The sequence below is a fragment of the Poromitra crassiceps genome (genome assembly GCF_964638095.1).
Source record: "Poromitra crassiceps genome assembly, chromosome: 20".
NCBI classification, from domain to species: Eukaryota; Metazoa; Chordata; class Actinopteri; order Beryciformes; family Melamphaidae; genus Poromitra; species Poromitra crassiceps.
The window spans coordinates 24,913,366-24,934,429 of NC_139637.1; the positions used below are offsets into that span (position 1 = coordinate 24,913,366).

At 43.6% G+C, this 21,064-nt stretch overlaps 1 protein-coding gene across 4 annotated transcripts in view; it reads right to left on the bottom strand.

Annotated features, from left to right (window-relative positions):
* The window catches only part of LOC310795147 (deoxyribonuclease-1-like 2), a 59,179-nt gene that overhangs the window by 16,682 nt on the left and 21,433 nt on the right, over positions 1-21,064 (bottom strand). For 2 of the 4 annotated variants that reach the window (XM_083657193.1, XM_083657190.1), the window contains exons 2-3: positions 5,156-5,321; positions 4,602-4,702 (exon numbers count right to left, since the gene is read on the bottom strand). In XM_083657193.1, the coding sequence (XP_083513319.1) occupies positions 4,602-4,702; positions 5,156-5,314 (260 nt within the window). In that variant the 5' untranslated portion in view covers positions 5,315-5,321. Of the gene's footprint in view, positions 1-3,106; positions 3,119-4,601; positions 4,703-5,155; positions 5,322-21,064 lie in introns of all 4 variants that reach the window. The other 2 variants (XM_083657191.1, XM_083657192.1) reach the window with 2 other exon arrangements.

A 21,064-nucleotide genomic window follows, 5' to 3' on the forward strand; every position in this document is an offset into this window, starting at 1 on the left:
ATGTGAGGTTTTTGTATTCTATACCATCTTTTGCCACACCAGCGGACATCCGGGCCATAGTCTCGGCTCCCAGACAATTGGAGATCTCCACCTACCAATCGTCTGGGAACTTTGTTTGTTAGCGGGAGCGGCCGCTAACAAACCTACGCCCCTTTAGTTAGTTATTTAGTTAGTTAGTTAGTTCGTTAGTTATACTTTATTTGTCCCCGGGGGGAGATATTCATCATGGGCAGGTTTTGTCAGGTTACTGGAAATGAATGACGCTCTCCCCCGTTATCCCCCATAGGGAAACAAACTAGAGATACACTCAATCCCTTTGTAACACGGAGAAAGCTTTTTAAAACATTGAAAATGGATGATCCGCCCAGTTTGAACAACAAAAGCTGCGGGAAAGTTCTCAGTCTCTAGTTGAGCGAAGCGGACGACGACGACGACGACTGCAAAACTATTCAGGTAAAGACTTCCTCTTTCGTGCGCCGGTCATGATTGTTTACAGTGCGATGGGTTCAGAGATTGCTATGGTTGTGACCTGAAGATCCCTAAACCCATTGATAGCTGATGCAGCATTTGCATGTATATCCCTCATTTGTGTGTGTATCCCTTTAAAGGTCCCATTCCGTGCAAAAGCTGTTTTTACTTGTAAATGCATATATACTGCTGTCAGCCCTCCCTGTAATGAGTGGTCACAACCTCAGAACTGCCACAGTTGGATTTGTCCCTATCCAGCTCCCCCCTGCAGTCTCCTCCAAGCCACACCCCCAAACGCTTCGTTTGCCCAGAGGGGATTTGGGACGTCACGAGCTTCCTCACGCATACTGCGCGGGTCTCTCTCACACAAGCTACCTGCACCATTTAGTCTATAGCCACAAAATTAAGACTTCTAGCTGGAGCGACGCCAACTGTACGTGATCCAGCAACTGCAGAGGTGCATTCGGTAAGTCTAGGCATTTTGAGATGTTCTCTTTAGCGTAGTAACCGTTAAGTTAACACTTTCAGTGCCACGGCCCTTGGGCAAAAGGTTGCTTGCTGTGCCACATAGACCGCAATGCATTTTAAAACAGTCATATAATTTTTTTAATAATTACTATGTAAACACTGAACACGCACAAATAACGATGAGACTCTCTTCTATCACCTGCAAAAAAAAGTTTATTGATCCCATTTTCCGTTCTTTAGTTATGAGCCGGAGAAGATAGCTTGATTGAAGCAAAAACATCCCTTTTTTTCTACGAGCTGAGATAATGAGCCTTTTGTGAAATTAAACATTTCAAGCACATCACTGACTCTGAAGCTAATTTTCTGATGTCTGGGTCTGTCTGGGTGAAGTGTATGCTGCTTTGCTGCTCTGCGTGCTCCCCCCCCCCCCCCCCCCCTCAACTGCACACGCCTCCTGGGTGTGTCTTATGTGTCTGGTGGCTCTCAGTCTCTGCTGAGTTTGCTGCGCACACACAGTGAATGGTGCGCGACATTCAGCTTTTTGGTTCCGCGTGTGTTTGTCACGGGCTGGCATGCTTCCAGTTCGGAATAATAAGGCTGATTATGTGAATGTGCTGTTGCAGCGTACATGGAGGTGCTCAGTTGTGACAGCGGATGCTGCTGCTGGGGGCACAGCTGGCGTTGTGCTCGTTTATGGAGGCACGTCGATGCATACGGACGGATGCGATGCGATTTCCTCATTTTCCCCAGTGACTATTTCTGTGTGTTTGGCTCCTTTTTCTCTGATCAGGAGAGTGCTGTCGCCACCTAATGGGTTTGTAAAATAGGTTATCGACCTCCAATAGCTACAATATTGTTAGAGGCGACGTAAGAAGCTTAGATCGACACCCCCCCATCAAAAAAACAATTTGGAGTTATGACGCCATTTGGCGTCGCTGGCACTGTACGGTAAATTTCTAATGACGCCATATGGCGTCGCTGGCACTGAATGTGTTAACGATAACTCACAACCTAGCGTGCTGGTCCACAGATGCTAATCTGATTGGCCGCTGGGAGCCTGGGGCGGGCTCTCCCTCAGCGGCCAATGGGAACTGTTAGTTCTGAATATATTATAGAAACAGGCCATTGGGAAGCGACGAGATGAGGAAGTGAGAACTCCGTCACAACAAACAGGGTTGCTATATTTTCGACAAATTAATCCAGAATCATGTTTTATGGACCAGAGACACACGTTTTTAAGAGGTTACAGCTGCACGAATTGGGACCTTTAAGACCGTGAACTGCGTGACGTGGTTCGCGGTCTTAAAGGGATACACACACAAACGCTACATCAGGTATCAATGGGTTAAAGGGGAGCGCTGTCCATTTTCATTCAAATGGTCTCTCTCTCGGATCGTAAGCTCGCTCAAATAGACACTCAGCCATTTGCATGGCACTGAAAAGGGGGCGTGGCAAATTAGCATCCAAGCTACGTAAGCCGGCCATGTTAGCTGATCAACTCTATTCACTAAAAGTGAACAATAACAGCTGAGGTTTGTTGATGGTTGATTTTAAATAAGTAAACTCGAGTTTAAATACTTCAAGTTGCAAGCAAGATGTCAACATGTCATTGTATTGTTCTTCTGAAATGACCAAAACTATGTCCAATACATGAGCTACTTATCAGTCATGTGACTTGGGTGAAGTTCCGATTTACTTGTAATTGATCAGTGTGATCGAGCCTGAACAAACCAAATGCAAAAATGCAAACTTAATTAATTTAATTAATTTAATTTAATTCTAAATTTGTGCCTAACTTTGAACTGGCCAGCAGGGGACAGAGAAAGACAGACTGTACTGGAGATGGGCAGCATACCCCTTTAAAAAGAGAGAAGGGTTCCTAAAAGAGCTTTTGGGAACCATTTTCTCTTTTCAGAAGGTTTTCAAGAAAGCTTCAGTAAATAACAAGGCTGTACATAAGAGATACACAGTGCTCTGTACCGCATGCATGTAACAAGTGTGACCAGCAGAGAAGGCAGCAGCGCCCCCCAGTGGCTTCATCATCCCATTCAAATTAATTCAGTTGAATTTTCTGAAGGTGAAGTCTGATCATTTCCACCAAGTCAGTCATCATTGCCGCTGATTTTGTTCTGATTAGAGCATTGGATCATGATAATAAATTCCACTGTACCTGTCAGTTTCCCTGTTGGAGGACAGCAGAAACATTAACAATCATTACTAACATCATGATTTATCTCACTGATCTCACTTCCGCTTTCTGCTTCTCCCTTTTCCTGCATTTCCAACCCCAAATAAATCTTTCAACCAATAGGCCCTGTTCACAGCAACCGTTTTGATGTGGTAAAGCAGGTGTAACCAATGACATTAACGAGGGCCCTGGCACTGGAACACCACTTACTTTACCAGCTCAAAACGGTTGCTGTGAAATGAGTCTATTAATAGTTGCTCTCTGTGGTTGCGCTAAGCCCCGCCTCCTGTCAATCACAACCAGCAGTCAAACCAACAGAGAACTGAAGCCAGACACTTCCTTAACATGACTTAACATGCTTCTTTACTGAGACTAACCCCTAATATTTAGACAGAGTTTATTTTAGAATATTTACTTTAAAAAACAACTCAGATAAAAGAAGAATTGCAAATATTTCCTGATGTGATAAAAGCTATAAAAGGAAATTAACAGGAATCACGCTGGAGTTAAATGTACAGAATATCGGCTATCGACAGCTTAAGGCTGTTTTCACACTGGGAACGATTGCTTTCGTTCTGTTCTGTTCCGCACCCGGGAATGATTGCCCCCCCCCGCCCCTCTCTCCCCCGCTGGTCAGCTTTCACATTACAACATTTCTTCCGCGCTCTGAAACGGAACAGAGTGCACTTGAATGCATCATCAACTATGCCTGGAGTTTATCTTTGCTCCGTGTGTTGTCTATGTGGTTCGGAACGGTTGGCTTTCACACTCGCAAGTGTTCCGTACCCGGGGGCGCGCCAAAGCGCTCCCCAGACCACCTGTTCAAGTGGATCCTGTCACGGTTCCCCGGTGCGCGCCCGGGCGCAGAACGGAACGGAACGCAATGTTCACACTCATCAAATGTTCCGAAACTGGGGTCAATGTGGGGACAAGTGTGCTCGGGAACGCTACCGGAGCGCCAGTGTGAAAGCACCCTTAGTCTAAGGTCCTCAAAAACCTGTTGGTGGAACCCAGTGAGAACAGAGAGCCAAAGTCAGGCCCTCTTCCGTGCTCAGCATACGAACCAATGGATTTCATCCGCCATTCATTTACTCAAGTTCATGTCATAAAATGCTTATAAAAATAGTTTTACTTGGTCAAACCAAGTGATTCAGCTATATTTAGAATCAGGAGAAACCATAAAACATTTAACTCGGGCCAAAACTAAGAAATAAAAACATTGATTTTGTTTAATCCGTTTTTTTTTTGTTTTTTTTTAACAATTTTCATAAGCATTTTACAAAATGTAGATGGAAAAATTAATGGCAGATAAAATCCATTGGTTCGTATGGTGAACACGGAAGAGGGCGTGACTTTGGGACTATACAATGCTGTGTCGTTTGTCAAGACCTTATGACCTCCAGAGGTCACTGTGTTAGCCTGCTTCAGTACCTTTCATGACCTGCAGGGGTCACTGTGTGTAAGCGTGTTTCAGTACCTTTCACTGTACCTGTTGAGGGACGCCTGTAGACTCTTGATGGCTGTGAGCTGAGGATCGTTCACCTGCTGCAGGAGACAGATATCACAGCGAGACACAATCTGACAGACAGACAGACAGACACACACACACACACACACACACATACAGACAGACAGACAGACAGACACACACACACACACACACAGACACACAGACAGAGACAGTCAAGTCACACTGTCTTGACAGTTTATCATCCAACATTGAAGCTTGTAGAACCGAAATCTTAAATTATATTTTTTCTCAGTGAGAGTATTAGGATACAATAGGGGGAAAAGAATATAAGTAAGCACAAAACAGAATATAAAAGGAGCAATAAAATCTAAAGTGATTGAAAATAAAGCAATAAAATAAATTAGAATGTGTGTGTGTGTGCGTGTGTGTGTGTGTGTGTGCGCGTGCGTGCGTTTGTGTAGGTGTGTGTGTGTGTGTGTGTGTGTAGGTGTGCGTGCGTGTGTGTGTGTGTGTGTGTAGGTGTGTGTGTGTGTGTGTGTGTGTATGTGTGTGTGTGTTACCCGTGTCACAGTGTGCATCACTCTGTAGTTAGCAGCTTTAGTGGAGTTGAAGTTCTGGATGTTGAAAGCACAGATCCTGAAGCCGGAGCCATTAACCCTCGACCTTCCGACCAGCAGCGAGACGAGGAGGAGGAGAGGAAGAGGACAGCGCCACCTCATGGTTAGGCTGTGAGGAAAGAATATACACACATGTAAAGAAGATATGAAATCACCAAAGAAATGGGGGCTTTCAGTAGTTTCATTTTAAGAACTTATAACAACTCCTATATCTGTGTCCCGTCTCCATGGCTCTTCTCCCTCTTCACCAACAGCTTTAGATTTACCACAGACTCCATCAGAATTTTGCACACTTTGTCTGTCATTGATACTGATAATGAGTGAACATTTGTGCTGCCAGAAGTCCAAATTTCTCGTTAAGATGCTGGCTTTTCTAATATGGATTGTGTGGATTTAGTTGGCGACCGTGCGTTTTGATACTTTCACCATGTTTAGATAGCAGTGCTGTAGGGCGGTCAAAGAATATTCTATATTTGAATATATAGTAGAATATAAAAATTATAAATGAATGAATATGAAAATTAATATTCAATTTGTTTTAAACCTGGCCAAAAGGGCAAAATAAAAACATACATCATTTGTCTGGTTATTTAAAAACATTACAAAGGTGTAGGCTACTACTGTATTAGTACTACTAAATATGGGGGAAAAACAATGTTTATGTTGAAATAAAATATATATTTTTTTTAATAAATATACCAAGTAGTTATATAAGCCCTCTGTTTGTTTTGGTTTACCTTGCCACGCACCAAAGTCCGCGAAAAGTTTTCAGGAAAAATACACTTTTTTTGTTGCAAAAGCTTCATAGTTCAACGAAAATATTTTATGCTTTAAATCTAAAATGGTTCATGGATTACATTCTAATCTAACAAACCTATCAATTTAAGAGTCAAGCACATTACCGTGGAAACAATTAAGCTTAGCCCAAAATCACAAATCAGAATCAGGGCTTCCCTGGTATATTTTCTATCATGTAAGGGCTCCTTGGCTGAAAGACATTTGAGAACCTCTGGCCTACGTGTACTTGAGTACTTTCCACCTCTGATGGATGGCTGGAATGAGGTCACTGGTGTTAGTCATTTTCCAACTGGCCGGGGCAACGCCCGTCAGGCATTAAAAACCACACCCACTTACCTGTCTCACTGGTAGCGATTATGGCTGTCTGCCAGGTGCGTCACCTGAGATCACAACAGATCACACCTTCTTCAACTGTCACCCGTGTGTGTTCGTTAAGTCCTGTTATTGTCCCCATGGGGAAATCAAACCTCTACATTACACTGCACTTCTCTTATAGTGATCACTCTGGCACGGCTCAAATTGATCGCTATTAAGCGGATGCTCATTATTATAACAGATTTTTTGTTATTTTTATTTATTTCTCATGCAGATTACCATCTAATTGACATTTGAATATATCTTACAGGAATACACTACAGTAGAAGTGATGAAACGGACAGCTTTGCTATTTACTGAATGCTATTGACTTTAAAAATCCATACAGTAAGTTAGGTCTCCATCTGTTTCAAACACAGAGGTCTCGCATAGACAGAGATGCTGCCATCTCTCCATATACAGAGAGACATGCATCAAGTAAAAAAAAAAACTCACTGCTAGTTAGCTGCACTACAATGGCACTATATGGTACCGCTGCATACCCCGTTCAGTCGCCCAAAATACACATTCCAACAGCGGCAGAAACACTCACATGTACACGTTGTACACGACTCGTGTGCTCGCCACGCGATGAAATAATCATCCAAAGTGACAGGAAACGGTCATTTTCAAAGTAAGTCACGAATGGTAATAAACTGCTCCAGATTGGATGACAGAGTAAAAACCCAGTAAAGCTCCATAAAAAAGACCCGTTTTCTTTGCAGTACAATTGGGACTTGAGGAAATGCATCGGGCGGTGAGTTGTCTTCAATTATATAATGTGAGAGTAATTAATTAATATGCACGACGTTAGTAGCGGGCACTTAACGCAGATTATGTTTTTAGCAAATCGTTATGTTTGTTGAATACCAATGCGATTCATTGTGCCTGTGCCATACTGTAAGGCTGTATTGGGCTATAGTTCAATCTTCAATGCTTGTCTATATTTGTCTTCCATGGTGAAGGGGGGCTGTGTCATCACCTGAATTGTGTTTCTCCACTTTACACGGCGACAGTGAGGGGCGGCGTTATCAAAGAATTTCACTCTGGGACCTGTTTTCACTTTTTTGCGTTTTCATGCTACAAGAACGTCGTTCCCGTGTAAAAGGAAGGAGGCACTAACGCTAAATATTTTTATCGTTTGATGCAGGGAGCGTTGCCGTGTAAACAGGGCCTTAATGTGGAGAAACACTATGGGTCTGTCTGTGTAACTCAAGTGAGCTCCTATCACCTAGCTACCTAACTAGATACTTGATTAATTAGGTAACTAATTTGAATATAGGTGGATGAAAAATAATTCGTTTCAGACGTCCTCATGCTTGAAGGTAGCATTGCACACGACAGGTCGCACTGGTGCTGTTTCCATTGAATATACAAGATTTTTTCTGACCAAGATTGATCAAGTTGAATCCCAAAGCATTTGGCAATAAATTTGTATAAAACGGCATGGCTGGGGGCTGTTTTCTCTAACGTTATTCTACTTTTATAATCCAGAAAGGTTGAGGTTTCACAAGCTACTGTGAACACTTTTAATTTGAAGGCGAAAAAGGGAAATGGTACATATGAACTGATAGAATTGACAGACCAGTGTCAATTCAATCTACGAATACACAATTTCCCCTTTCCGCCTTCAAATTAAAAGCGTAAAACCCAGCGAATGAAAATATTACAAATGCTAAATGGGAAGTAATGACAGCTTATCATTTAATAAAGCACAGTTAAAACAAACTCCACTTGAAGGTTTGCAATGGTGCTATCATCCTGGCTGTGTAGTCCTGCTTTGGGGCCGGCGGAGCGAGTTCTCTAACGTCGGTTATATTAGCAACCTAACTAGTGGCTGCTGTCCAGAACACCGTCAGGTAAGATGCTTCCTACTATTGTTCAAAAGTAACTTTCCTGACACTGTACAAACATCTGACTGCACTAAATTTAAGTAAAGGCTGACGTTATTGACTATCTTAGAATAAAAACGAAAAGAAAGTGAAATATGTTTGTTATTTAGCCAACATTGTTTCACTTTTTTCTGATGCGGTCGGCTTTGTGGGCGTCGCCGTTAGGGGCTCGTTTGGTTCTTCTTCGTTGGTTGTAAGGGTCACAAGGTATCATGGGATACCCTAACCCACCAAAGTGTGCATGCTATGGTTCCTCGAAAATGATCCATAACCAGGTACCTAGAAAGGTTGCAAATTCAGTGAACTTATGTATCAAACTGGTTTCAGACAGCCTAATTACAACTTCTTACCTAGAAATGCCACCTATAAAGCTCGTTCACTTGAGAATCAGACAGGCCCTATAACTGACAATGCTAACTGCTATGAGATAAAGGAGACCAATCAGCTCCAATATGGCACCACTTGTTTACAGCCATCAAACCAAGGCTCTGTTAACTTGACTGATGGTTAAAATGAACCTTTAAGTAAGTGTGTTTGTGTGTGTGTGTGTGTGTGTGTGTGTGAGTGTGAGTGTGAGTGTGTGAGTGTGAGTGTGAGTGTGAGTGTGTGAGTGTGAGTGTGAGTGTGTGCGTGCGTGTGTGCGCGTGTGTGTGCGTGTGCGTGAGTGACCTGTGAGTGAGTGAGAGAAAAGATTCAGGCTATTTATCCCTCTAGTGTGGGTGTGCGCCTTTTGGTATAAGGCGCACACCCACACACATGTATGAATAAATTACTAAACTGCTAGAGGGAGAGAGAGAGAGAGAGGTACAGAGAGAGAGAGAGAGAGAGAGAGAGAGGTACAGAGAGAGAGAGAGAGAGAGAGAGAGGTACAGAGAGAGAGAGAGAGAGAGAGAGAGGTACAGAGAGAGAGAGAGGTACAGAGAGACAGAGAGAGAGAGAGAGAGGTACAGAGAGAGAGAGGTACAGAGAGACAGAGAGAGAGAGAGGGGTACAGAGAGAGAGAGGTACAGAGAGAGAGAGGGGGGGGGTACAGAGAGAGAGAGAGAGAGAGAGAGAGAGAGGGGTACAGAGAGAGAGAGAGAGGTACAGAGAGAGGGGTACAGAGAGAGAGAGGTACAGAGAGAGAGGTAGAGAGAGAGAGAGAGAGGTACAGAGAGAGAGAGAGAGAGAGAGAGAGAGAGAGGTACAGAGAGAGAGGTACAGAGAGAGAGAGAGAGAGAGAGAGAGAGAGGTACAGAGAGAGAGGTAGAGAGAGAGAGAGAGAGGTACAGAGAGAGAGAGAGAGAGAGAGAGAGAGAGAGAGAGGTACAGAGAGAGAGGTACAGAGAGAGAGAGAGAGAGAGAGAGGTACAGAGAGAGAGAGAGAGGTACAGAGAGAGAGGTAGAGAGAGAGAGAGGTACAGAGAGAGAGAGAGAGAGGGGTACAGAGAGAGAGAGAGAGAGAGAGAGAGAGAGGGGGGGGGTGACAGCAGAGTAAACACTGAATAGCAGGTTACTGTTAAACTCTCTTCAAAGGCTCAAAGCCTTTAGAAGCAGGCCTTACTGCCGTCATTTTGTTTCACTTTTACTGACGACTAGTATGCTACACACAACAAACCTACATATCTCTGGCTGTTTGTCTGCCACACACACCAGGCACATACAAATGCATAAATATGGGCGGCAGTGGTAGCGCTTTCACTTAGCAAGAAGGTCCTGGGTTTGATTCTCGTCTGGGACGCTGTTGGCACTGGCGGTCTCCCCATGCCTTCGGTGCCTAGGTGGGCTATCTCGTGAAAAGGGTCATTCTGTGTGGAGTTGGCATGTTCTCCCCGTGCTCCTCTGGGGTTTGCCCCATATATAATATAACCGCCCACTAAAAACATGCAGAAGATCGTCCGTCATCTGAACAGTGGCAGCTGGAAGAAGTTGGTCCCCAGGCACTTCACTGCAGCTGCCCACCGCTCCTGGACTGACCATGGAGGAGGACGAGCCAGGATGGGTCAAACGCGGAGGACAAATTTCACGGCGCGTCTGCAATGATGTGTGTCTGTGACTAATAAAGATGGGGTCTGTCTGTCCAATAGTATTGTACTCGATTTCTGGTCGCTCGCCGCGCGGCTTCGCTTTCGCACCCGCAGCTCGGATGCTGCGTGGCCGCGCCTGCGCTATTGGCATGCGCAGCGCACAATTGCCCAACTTTGCCCAACTTCGCATCACCGATGATGACATCACTCACTCATGACATCACAATTGCTCGAGTGATCATCACTGATCACATCATGCAGTGCTCGAGTGACATCCCTCAGCACACAATTGCCCAACTTCGCATCAATGACGACATCACTGATGATGTCATAGACATTGGGACATCACCAGTGACATCACAATTGCTCGAGTGACCGTCACTGATGACATCATTGAGTGCTCGAGTGACATCACTGATCATGTCATAGACATTGTGACATCATTACTGACCAAAATCATCACAAATCTCAAAATCACAGACAGACGCCACTTTGGCAATTTCATGTATTATGATGATGATGATGATGATGATAAAGTCATTTTGCAAGAAGTCACCATTCATGAATGAACATGTCGGCAAAGAGAAGAGCCGGTTTAGCAGTCGACCGCAGCAACTCTGTTCACAGGAGAGCAGTGAAAACAGAGGTGAATATGAAAAGAGAGGCGAGTTGTTCCAGCGTGACCTGAAGATCTCAGACTCCAACAGATCTCTGGGAACCATATCTAACATACATTAGGTCACCTCTCTGTGTACATCTGTCTGTCTCTGTTTCAGTTTTGCTCAGCATTCCTATTTGGCACAGAGCAGGGCTCCGGGGCAGACAGTGATGGGAAAATATAATAACCAAATAACCAATTAGTAGGGGTGTCACGATATTTCGTTGCACGATATATCGCGATATCGAAACGTATCGTCAGAAAAAGATTATATTGTAAAAAAAAATGTTTTGCTCCTGAATAATAATATAACAAATTTAGCAGAATCAACACGCATGAGTGAGGGGGTAGACTACTACTGGCATGGCAAAACAGCTCAAGGGGTACATAAGATTACATAAGTTTAGGGACCATTGTGCATGAGTTATTTAAGAAATAGATTGTATACTTTATTTTTCTTTCACCATGCAACAAACATTTAGTTTGTGACAGTGTGACACATTCTATTGCAAGAGAAGCATTATCTTCCATGTTGTTTTATAGTTATTATAATAACAATTTCCAAAAACAGCATTTGTTTTGTATTTTGTGTATTTCAAATGAAAGACTATTTTTCGAGTATTTTCCCAGGGCTCCCTTGAAAAGAGGTTTCGATTTCAACGGGACTCACATGGTTAAATAAATGATAAATAAATACATAAAAATTATTTACTTTTGTTAAAAAGAATATTGTTAAAATATCGTATCGTATCGTGTATCGTATCGTATCGTGAAATTAGTGTATCGTGACACCCCTACCAATTAGTGATAGCAGGCAACAACGGGTATCAGCACTCAGTCTCTATTGATCTGCAGCTCTCACAGCTCACGTCTCAGTAACAGGTGCAGTACAAGTGGAGGTTCAAGCGACACAAATAGCAACAAGATGACTGGACTGCTGTCAGGTGGGAGGCAGGTGGGTTTACGTGCAGACACCTGAAGGTCTTCAGGTGGGTTTACGTGCAGACACCTGAAGGTCTTCAGGTGGGTTTACGTGCAGACACCTGAAGGTCTTCAGGTGGGTTTACGTGCAGACACCTGAAGGTCTGTCAGGTGGGTTTACGTGCAGACACCTGAAGGTCTTCAGGTGGGTTTACGTGCAGACACCTGAAGGTCTGTCAGGTGCAAGTGGGTTTACGTGCAGACACCTGAAGGTCTTCAGGTGGGTTTACGTGCAGACACCTGAAGGTCTTCAGGTGGGTTTACGTGCAGACACCTGAAGGTCTGTCAGGTGGGTTTACGTGCAGACACCTGAAGGTCTTCAGGTGGGTTTACGTGCAGACACCTGAAGGTCTGTCAGGTGCAAGTGGGTTTACGTGCAGACACCTGAAGGTCTTCAGGTGGGAGGCAGGTGGGTTTACGTGCAGACACCTGAAGGTCTTCAGGTGGGTTTACGTGCAGACACCTGAAGGTCTTCAGGTGGGTTTACGTGCAGACACCTGAAGGTCTTCAGGTGGGTTTACGTGCAGACACCTGAAGGTCTTCAGGTGGGTTTACGTGCAGACACCTGAAGGTCTTCAGGTGGGTTTACGTGCAGACACCTGAAGGTCTTCAGGTGGGTTTACGTGCAGACACCTGAAGGTCTTCAGGTGGGTTTACGTGCAGACACCTGAAGGTCTTCAGGTGGGTTTACGTGCAGACACCTGAAGGTCTTGAAACCCTTGGTCAAATGGAAACACTGGGCGCCGCTTGGTAAACTGGAATCTGCCGAGGGCTGGCAGAGCTGCCTCTTATAGCTCTTGAACATGACATCACATTGCAGTATGCAGTGTTTCCCACAGGATTTTGAGTATTTGTGGTGGGGGACCGCAGACCCCCTAGGGGGGTGCGGGGGCATGCCCCCCCACGATATTTTTTTTAAACATTTTAAAGTAAAATGCATGAATTTGGTGTACTTTGAGAAAGCTTAAGAGCAAAATTAAAAGGCTAGATCTATGAAGAACATGTCATCATTACTGTGCTGTGGGTTTACAATGACAAACTAAATTTCTCCCTATAGGTCAGGGATACTCAACTTGCTTTGCCACTTTCGTGAAATGATAGAAGGCGAGGGGCCAGTTAATAAACAAAATATACATTTTTCTGTAGCGGATTGTAGGTTTTTGGGGTGTCAGCCGGAGTTTAGGCTGACAATGTTGTGCACACCGGATAGTTAGTTAGGTTAAGTTAGTTAGGTTAAGTACATACATAAGTGCCTGGGTAGCGAGCAGATGCCGGTATTTGACAATTTAGCAGCTAAATCATGGGAAACACTGATTATGACATCATCAGTGAGATATGACATCACTATAGTACTGCCCTGGCCACCAGGCAGAGCTGTCTTGAACTGTGTGGCATCATCACTGCGGCATCATCACTGTCGACTCCTCAAAGATGACATCTTCACTGTAGTTATGACATCATCTAACAACTGCAGTGGAATGACTGACAGGCTGTGACAGCAGCTCCAAGCCTTCAGGGGAGGAGGAGCACAACGTCCTGCTTTGAAGCCAGTAATCACTAATCACAGGAGGCAAAACCGCATGTGTGATTATTGGGAATATTAAGCCAGCCTTCTTCTGTGTCAAACAACTTAGTCCACTTATCCTCCAACATCAAAGAATAGAAGTAGTGAGCAGGTACAGGTGAGTGGTTGGACTAGTCTGATACTATAAGCAGGTACAGCTGAGTGGTTGGACTAGTCTGTTACTATAAGCAGGTACAGGTGAGTGGTGGGACTAGTCTGATACTATAAGCAGGTACAGGTGAGTGGTTGGACTAGTCTGATACTATAAGCAGGTACATGTGAGTGGTTGGACTACTCTGATACTATAAGCAGGTACAGGTGAGTGGTTGGACTAGTCTGATACTATAAGCAGGTACAGGTGAGTGGTTGGACTAGTCTGATACTATAAACAGGTACAGGTGAGTGGTTGGACTAGTCTGATACTATAAGCAGGTACAGGTGAGTGGTTGGACTACTCTGATACTATAAGCAGGTACAGGTGAGTGGTTGGACTACTCTGATACTATAAGCAGGTACAGGTGAGTGGTTGGACTAGTCTGATACTATAAGCAGTACAGGTGAGTGGTTGGACTAGTCTGATACTATAAGCAGGTACAGGTGAGTGGTTGGACTACTCTGATACTATAAGCAGGTACAGGTGAGTGGTTGGACTACTCTGATACTATAAGCAGGTACAGGTGAGTGGTTGGACTAGTCTGATACTATAAGCAGTACAGGTGAGTGGTTGGACTAGTCTGATACTATAAGCAGGTACAGGTGAGTGGTTGGACTACTCTGATACTATAAGCAGGTACAGGTGAGTGGTTGGACTACTCTGATACTATAAGCAGGTACAGGTGAGTGGTTGGACTAGTCTGATACTATAAGCAGTACAGGTGAGTGGTTGGACTAGTCTGATACTATAAGCAGGTACAGGTGAGTGGTTGGACTACTCTGATACTATAAGCAGGTACAGGTGAGTGGTTGGACTAGTCTGATACTATAAGCAGTACAGGTGAGTGGTTGGACTAGTCTGATACTATAAGCAGGTACAGGTGAGTGGTTGGACTAGTCTGATACTATAAGCAGGTACAGGTGAGTGGTTGGACTAGTCTGATACTATAAGCAGGTACAGGTGAGTGGTTGGACTAGTCTGATACTATAAGCAGTACAGGTGAGTGGTTGGACTAGTCTGATACTATAAGCAGGTACAGGTGAGTGGTTGGACTAGTCTGATACTATAAGCAGGTACAGGTGAGTGGTTGGACTAGTCTGATACTATAAGCAGGTACAGGTGAGTGGTTGGACTAGTCTGATACTATAAGCAGGTACAGGTGAGTGGTTGGACTAGTCTGATACTATAGACCGAATCACAATGTTGTTTACAATACACAGAATGAAGACGATTACAGCTTGAGTTCACCCAAAACTGGCAGCTAGTCAGACTGGCGGTGAGATGTCACTCACTGTTGGGTAGATTTGGCTTATCAAAACATCAGATCGGTCAGACCACCGTGTTCAACTAGGGTATATATATATATATATATATATATATATATATATATATATATATACCGTAAAACTGCCAATAAGAGCCCGGGCGCTTATTATGCTAAATCAATTTGGACCCGGGCGGTAAAAGGAAGACAGGCGGCAATTAGAGTCAGCGGTTATTTTCATTTTGACATAATTGAGCCAGGCAATTATTATTTTTTGAAGAGAAATTCCTGCTCAGCAAAAACGGAAAGTATCAAATTGCTTATTTAAACCAGTGAGATAGTACTTAGGACACACAAGAGGGTAGGTTCAGGCAGTGTTGAACATGCCTACTATTGTACAATGGACTGGAATGAACGAAAACAATAGCCTTCTGATCTTCATCATCATCATCAACTACGTTACGGTATCAGTTCATTGCTCTCCTCTTCTTCCTCTGCCAAACAGCCATACCATATTTTAAACAAGTAACATTAGCCTACCGCTCACACATTCAGTTGTTTGTGTTTCATTGGAAATAAGTCATAGCAACGTTATTAGTCTCGCTTGCCAGACTCTCCCAGCAAAGCAACGTAGCTACCAAGCTAACCAAACAGCACTGCAGCACTAGACAAAACAAACAGAATTACCAAATACCGGTAGGTAGACGCCAAGTTTCCAATACATGTCCAGTGTAATGGGTATAGTCCATACTGCATTTATGATCGCTGTTCCGCTGAGAGAAATGCACTTTTACAAGGCACAACTGTAACATTACGCTACGTTAGCGTAAGTGACAACGTCATTACCGTAAGTGACTGAATTTAGTCAACACAAAAACATACACTACAAACAAACCGTATTTATTCTAATAAACGCCCCGGCGGCAAAATGAGTCAGGCACTTACTATGCTAAATCAACTTGGACCCGGCGGGAAATGGAAGACCGGCGGCAATTAAAGTACAGGCGCTTATTGGAAGAATTAAGGTATATATATATATATCTTTAAAGTTACAATTACAGCTGAAAATAATGACAGAAATAAACAATAAACAAGTGTGTGATATCTCCACAATTCAAATCAATGGGCAGGTGGCTGGCTACCCGGAAGTGACTTTTGTTGTTGAAGGAGAATTCTGGATTTTTACAACCTGGACCTTATTTCCAGCTTTATTTATTTATGCTTTATAACTCAGCCAGAAATGTGTTTGATATCGATGCACGACACCGTTATAACGCGCCGAGCAGCGGCCTGGAACAGAGGAAATAGTGGCTTGTGTAATGTGAGTATTTAGGTCCTGTAAATAGCTTATTTTCTGACATGCAGCGGCTCATATCCTTATTATATCATAGAGACAATGATGTCCCGGATGTGTCTCACATCAGTGAGAGTCAAGCTGCCATGACAGTCCATGGCATGGTAAATGCCGCTAATATTGATCTGATTTCGAGAATATAGACGATGCATTTGAATTTGATGGCCGTCCGTATTTATTTGAGCTGGACTAACGTCATATGGATTAGACTGAGGAGCTTCTAGCTCTACCAATGTGATAACAAATACAGTGTTCATTTACTCATCGTCTCTATGATATAATAAGGATATGAGCCGCTGTGTGTCAGGAAATCAGCTATTTACAGGACGTAAATACACGCATTACACATGCCCCTATTTCCTCTGTTCCAGGCCGCTGCTCGGCGTGTTATAACGTTGTCGTGCATCGATATCAAAAAAATATTTTCTGTCCGACTTATAAAGCATAAATAAAGCTGGAAATAAGGTCCAGGTTGTAAAAAAAACTGAATTAATCTTTAACGTGACATCACAGTGATTGGATCTATAGGCCGGAGGGAGCGTGTGGGGTCTGACAGCTGGGCAGGAGGAGAGAGAGAAACACGGGCTCATTCAGATAACAGCTTCTAAACAGCCAGTGTGTCTGCTCTGCTCACTCTTTCCTGCGGGGAAAAAAATCCTCCGACGCACAGGAAGTGATGTAGCCGAAGCAACGCTCAACCTACGCTGAACCCACAAGTTTCATTTCGGCGACCTTGTTAGCAGGCGAGGCCGTTCACACCAGCCGCGCGCGTGCCTTGCTTAAGCCACGCTCAAGCCGCGCTGAAGCGATTGTTCGGGATTCAGTCCTATTTTCCAAGCGTGAAGCTGCGAGGCATGAAGTCAGTGGAAGTCGTGGGCGGGGTCAAGGCGCGCCGAGCGAGGCGCTGAGAAAAAGAGTGTGCTTCTTGTGTGACCGGTTAAGCGTGAGCTCAAGCTGAACTGACGCTTACCCGTTCACACAAGAAGCACACTCTTTTCCTCTCAGCGCCTTGAACCCGTCCACACCTCCCATTGTATTCATGCCTGGCAGCTTCAAGCTTCACGCGTCACGCCTGGAAAATAGGACTGAATCCTGAACGATTGCTTCAGCGTGGCTTCAGTGTGGCATTGCGTGCAGCTGGTGTGAACGGTTTCACCTGTTAACAAGGACGCTGGAATTAAACTGCGTGGTTTCAGCGTGGCTTCAGCGTGACTTTGCCATTGCTTTGGCGTATGGTGTGAACGGCCACTTAGCTTCAGCGCTGCTTCTGTTAAGGTGTGAACAAAGGGTTAGGGATCGATTGGTATCGTTTTGTATTTTTCCAATACCGCTAATAGAGCTGGGTATTGGTTAAAATTTCAAGAATCGATTCGATTCCGATTCACAAGGTTGCGAATCGATTCGATTCGATTCCGATTCGATCAATTTCAATATTAATTTGTTAGTGATACCAAAACGTGTTTTTTGAGCTGTACCCTGAATTACATGACTGTCCAGTTATGTAACACAGGGGTTCCCAACCAGCCACGTAGATAAATGGGGAAAAAAAGTTGCAGACCTGTTGTCAATTTGAATGGTTTTAGTTACACATATATTTACTCACCAGGTGGTGACAAAGGGTAACAGCCTTTTCATCTGTCAATAAAGACACTTTCACAATTATGCAGTGATTTGATTTCAGCTATATAATTTCTAAAAGTAGATATTAATGATCAAACATTTCCATTCATGTAGCCTACAGTATTTGTGTTTGTTTCAACTACAAACATAAATAAACGTCAACTTGAAACTACTGTATGTTTCAACTACCACACACAGCATAATATTTGAGCCTGTTTATTAATTATTATTATTATTATTAATATTACTATTTTTAATTTAAAAAAATCGATCTCTGGACATATGAATCGATAATCGAGGATTAAAATAAAAATCGATTAAAAATCTGAGAATCGATTTTTTTGAACCCAGCCCCACTAAATGATGCTTGAACTGGTACTTAATTTTTTTTTAAACTGGATTTAAGCTGATTTTTTTTAAGAGGATTTCAAACAATAATGTAATGTGTTACGCCCTATAATGTTAGTGACGCCAGTTTCGGAGCACCGGAGGGCATGGCACCTAAATGAGGTAATTTGCATTGCAATTTGGTACCAGTAATACCAGTTGTAAAAACCTTGGGTTGACAAGATTAATTTCTCGCCTCAAATATTGCAAAATATTCTCATGAAACATTCGTATATGTACTTACTTTCCCCTCGGGGCTCAATAAAGTGATTCTGATTCTGAAATCTACGGAATTTTTTTTTCATGCATAATGCTACGAACAAGAGCGACCAGTGCAGCTGCATAAGCCCCTGTGTCACAAATTTGAAAAGGTTGAATTACCGGAGGTCGAAGGTCGGTTGTTACGCTTATGTTTTAGGGCAACTAAAACTTGGTTATGGTTGGCGTTTGGTCATAAGAAACATGTTTGTTAAAAAAAATGTATTAATTTTTTTGTATTTTCTAAAAACTCCAATTTGGACCCAATGCAAGACCTTCACATTACACAACAGAATGATTTTGACACAAAATACTGAAGATGTCAAGGATAGTAAGGGTCTTATTTACAGAGGTCTACACTGAACCTGGGATGTGAATCAGTGTAAAGCCCAATCAGGTTGTTATATTTGTGTGTTTTACGGGCTATGTTTTACATGGGTGAGGACTCACATTTTATTGAAGTAAAGGCACAAATACAACGATGAAAGTATGATGAGTCTATGAGCCTAAATACCCAACTCTGGTGTTTTCTAATAGAATAGGAGAAAAAGAAAACTCACATCAAACGCGTTTCTTTCGACGTCTTCTCTCAAACGATGAAGAATCAAAACAAAACAGACATATCCTGTCCTAAGAAGTTCACGTTCCTATGAGAGCTCTCTGTCCTTTGTATGTGTGTTAATACAGCAGCATCCACCTCTCTGTGCTCAGCCGTCTGGTCTGTGTGCTGAGCTCCACTCTCACCTCCCTCACTAAACCCACTGGTTCCTCCTCGGCTCGGCTTCAACCAGTCAAATGCAGAATTCTCTCTCTCCCTCTCTCTCTCTCTCTCTCTCCCTCGCTCTCTTTTGTATGGAGGAACTGAAAATCACACGTCTATTATATAAAGCAGCGCCGACAAAGCAGGCTCTAACGATAAAACAAGCGTGGATTCTCGAGAGCTGCGACCACGTATGTGAATTTCCGAAATGCAGGATGGTACGGCCAGCCCACCCTACTCTGCCTCTGCCACCCTGCATTTAGAAATCCCCCCCGTCCCCTTTTAGGCAATTGGCATGAACACACACACACACACACACACACACACACACACAAATACACACACAATTAATCGTATTTTCATCGTTATCGCAATATGAACATGCGCAATAAACACATCGCAAAGACTGCCTGAAATGCAATGAATAACAAAAGTGGTTTTATTTTCATGCGTCATGCATTCCCACTCAGCATCTGATCATTTTGTCTTGTGTTGTAAATCCAGCGTACACCTTTCCCTTGCAACAGTGCGCTCCGCCCCTCTGCCAAAGCCCAAACACGCTGTGTGTAGTTTCAGCTAGAGTCAGTGTGTATTTAATGTCTTTATTCAGTGGGCACAGGCTATGTTTGGGGTCTATGTTAGCATTATTAAAGCAGAAAGACATAGGAACTGTATAGCTAATATGCATACTTTAATATTTGTTTATTTATCGCAAGTCGTATCGTCATCGCTATATTGAACAATGTTATCGCACATCGCAGATTTTCCTCATTATCGTGCAGGCCAACGTTAACCTGGAAGCAGCACCAGGCTCACAGCTGATAATGCATTGCAGAGAAGCTTGGCTATTCAACTAAAGGAAATGACTAAAACCCAAATTAAGTACTCGTATCGGCACGACTCGGTAGTCGCAAGTAGCCAAATGTAAGTAGAGTAAAGCTTAATTTATACTTATTATAAAGTGTCGCTCAGGTTGCTGCATTTATGCTTCTCTCCTCGGCTCAACGGTCACGTGACGCTATAGACAGAGGGAGGCAGAGAACTAGTGCAGACAGCCAAGAGAGGGAACGCTGTCAGTGAACCCATGTCGGAGGCAAGATGTAAGTGCAGCCGCATATAACGACACACAACCACACAACTCACCTCCTCTCTCTCTGGGAAGTTGGTCACAGTGTTCTTTGTGATTTTCACGAAGTCATACATCAAGGACATGCTGATCAAAATAGCGGAGACACGTTCATTAATTTCATTTCAGCGAAAACTAAAACAAGGAAGTCACGCGCGTGCCCGTCTATATAGCCAATCAGACTTGCGCGACATTATGTGACGTAGTCAGCAATACTAGAAATTTCACTAGGTAGCAGACACCTCTCGCCGACAGTTGAAAGTGTCGACTCAAGTTCTCATTTCTGTCGGCGACCGTTTCAAAAGTGTCGGCAGATGAAGCATAAATTGGGTTTAAGACCGACAGAGTGACTTATTAAACTGCTGGTCGCAGCAATTTTTTTTTGCCATGCTGCTGAATTGTTTTTAAAGTGAAAATGAACAGAAGGGAATGCGAGCAGCGCGAAGGTCGGAGACGTTTCGGAGACTGAAAACAAATCTTGTCTTGATGACCGGGTTGAGAGGCGGACCATAATAGCGTGTCGTTGATTTGATTTGACAATTCTGGGGACTGGCTTTGGCATTGGCCAATCCTGGCGTGTTCCGCCCCCAAATCGAGTGGGATTCAGCGTGTTGTCGTGCTACGTAAGTGGGATCCGCAGAGTACCAGGCAGCCAGCTGCTTCTGTGTGGAGCGGA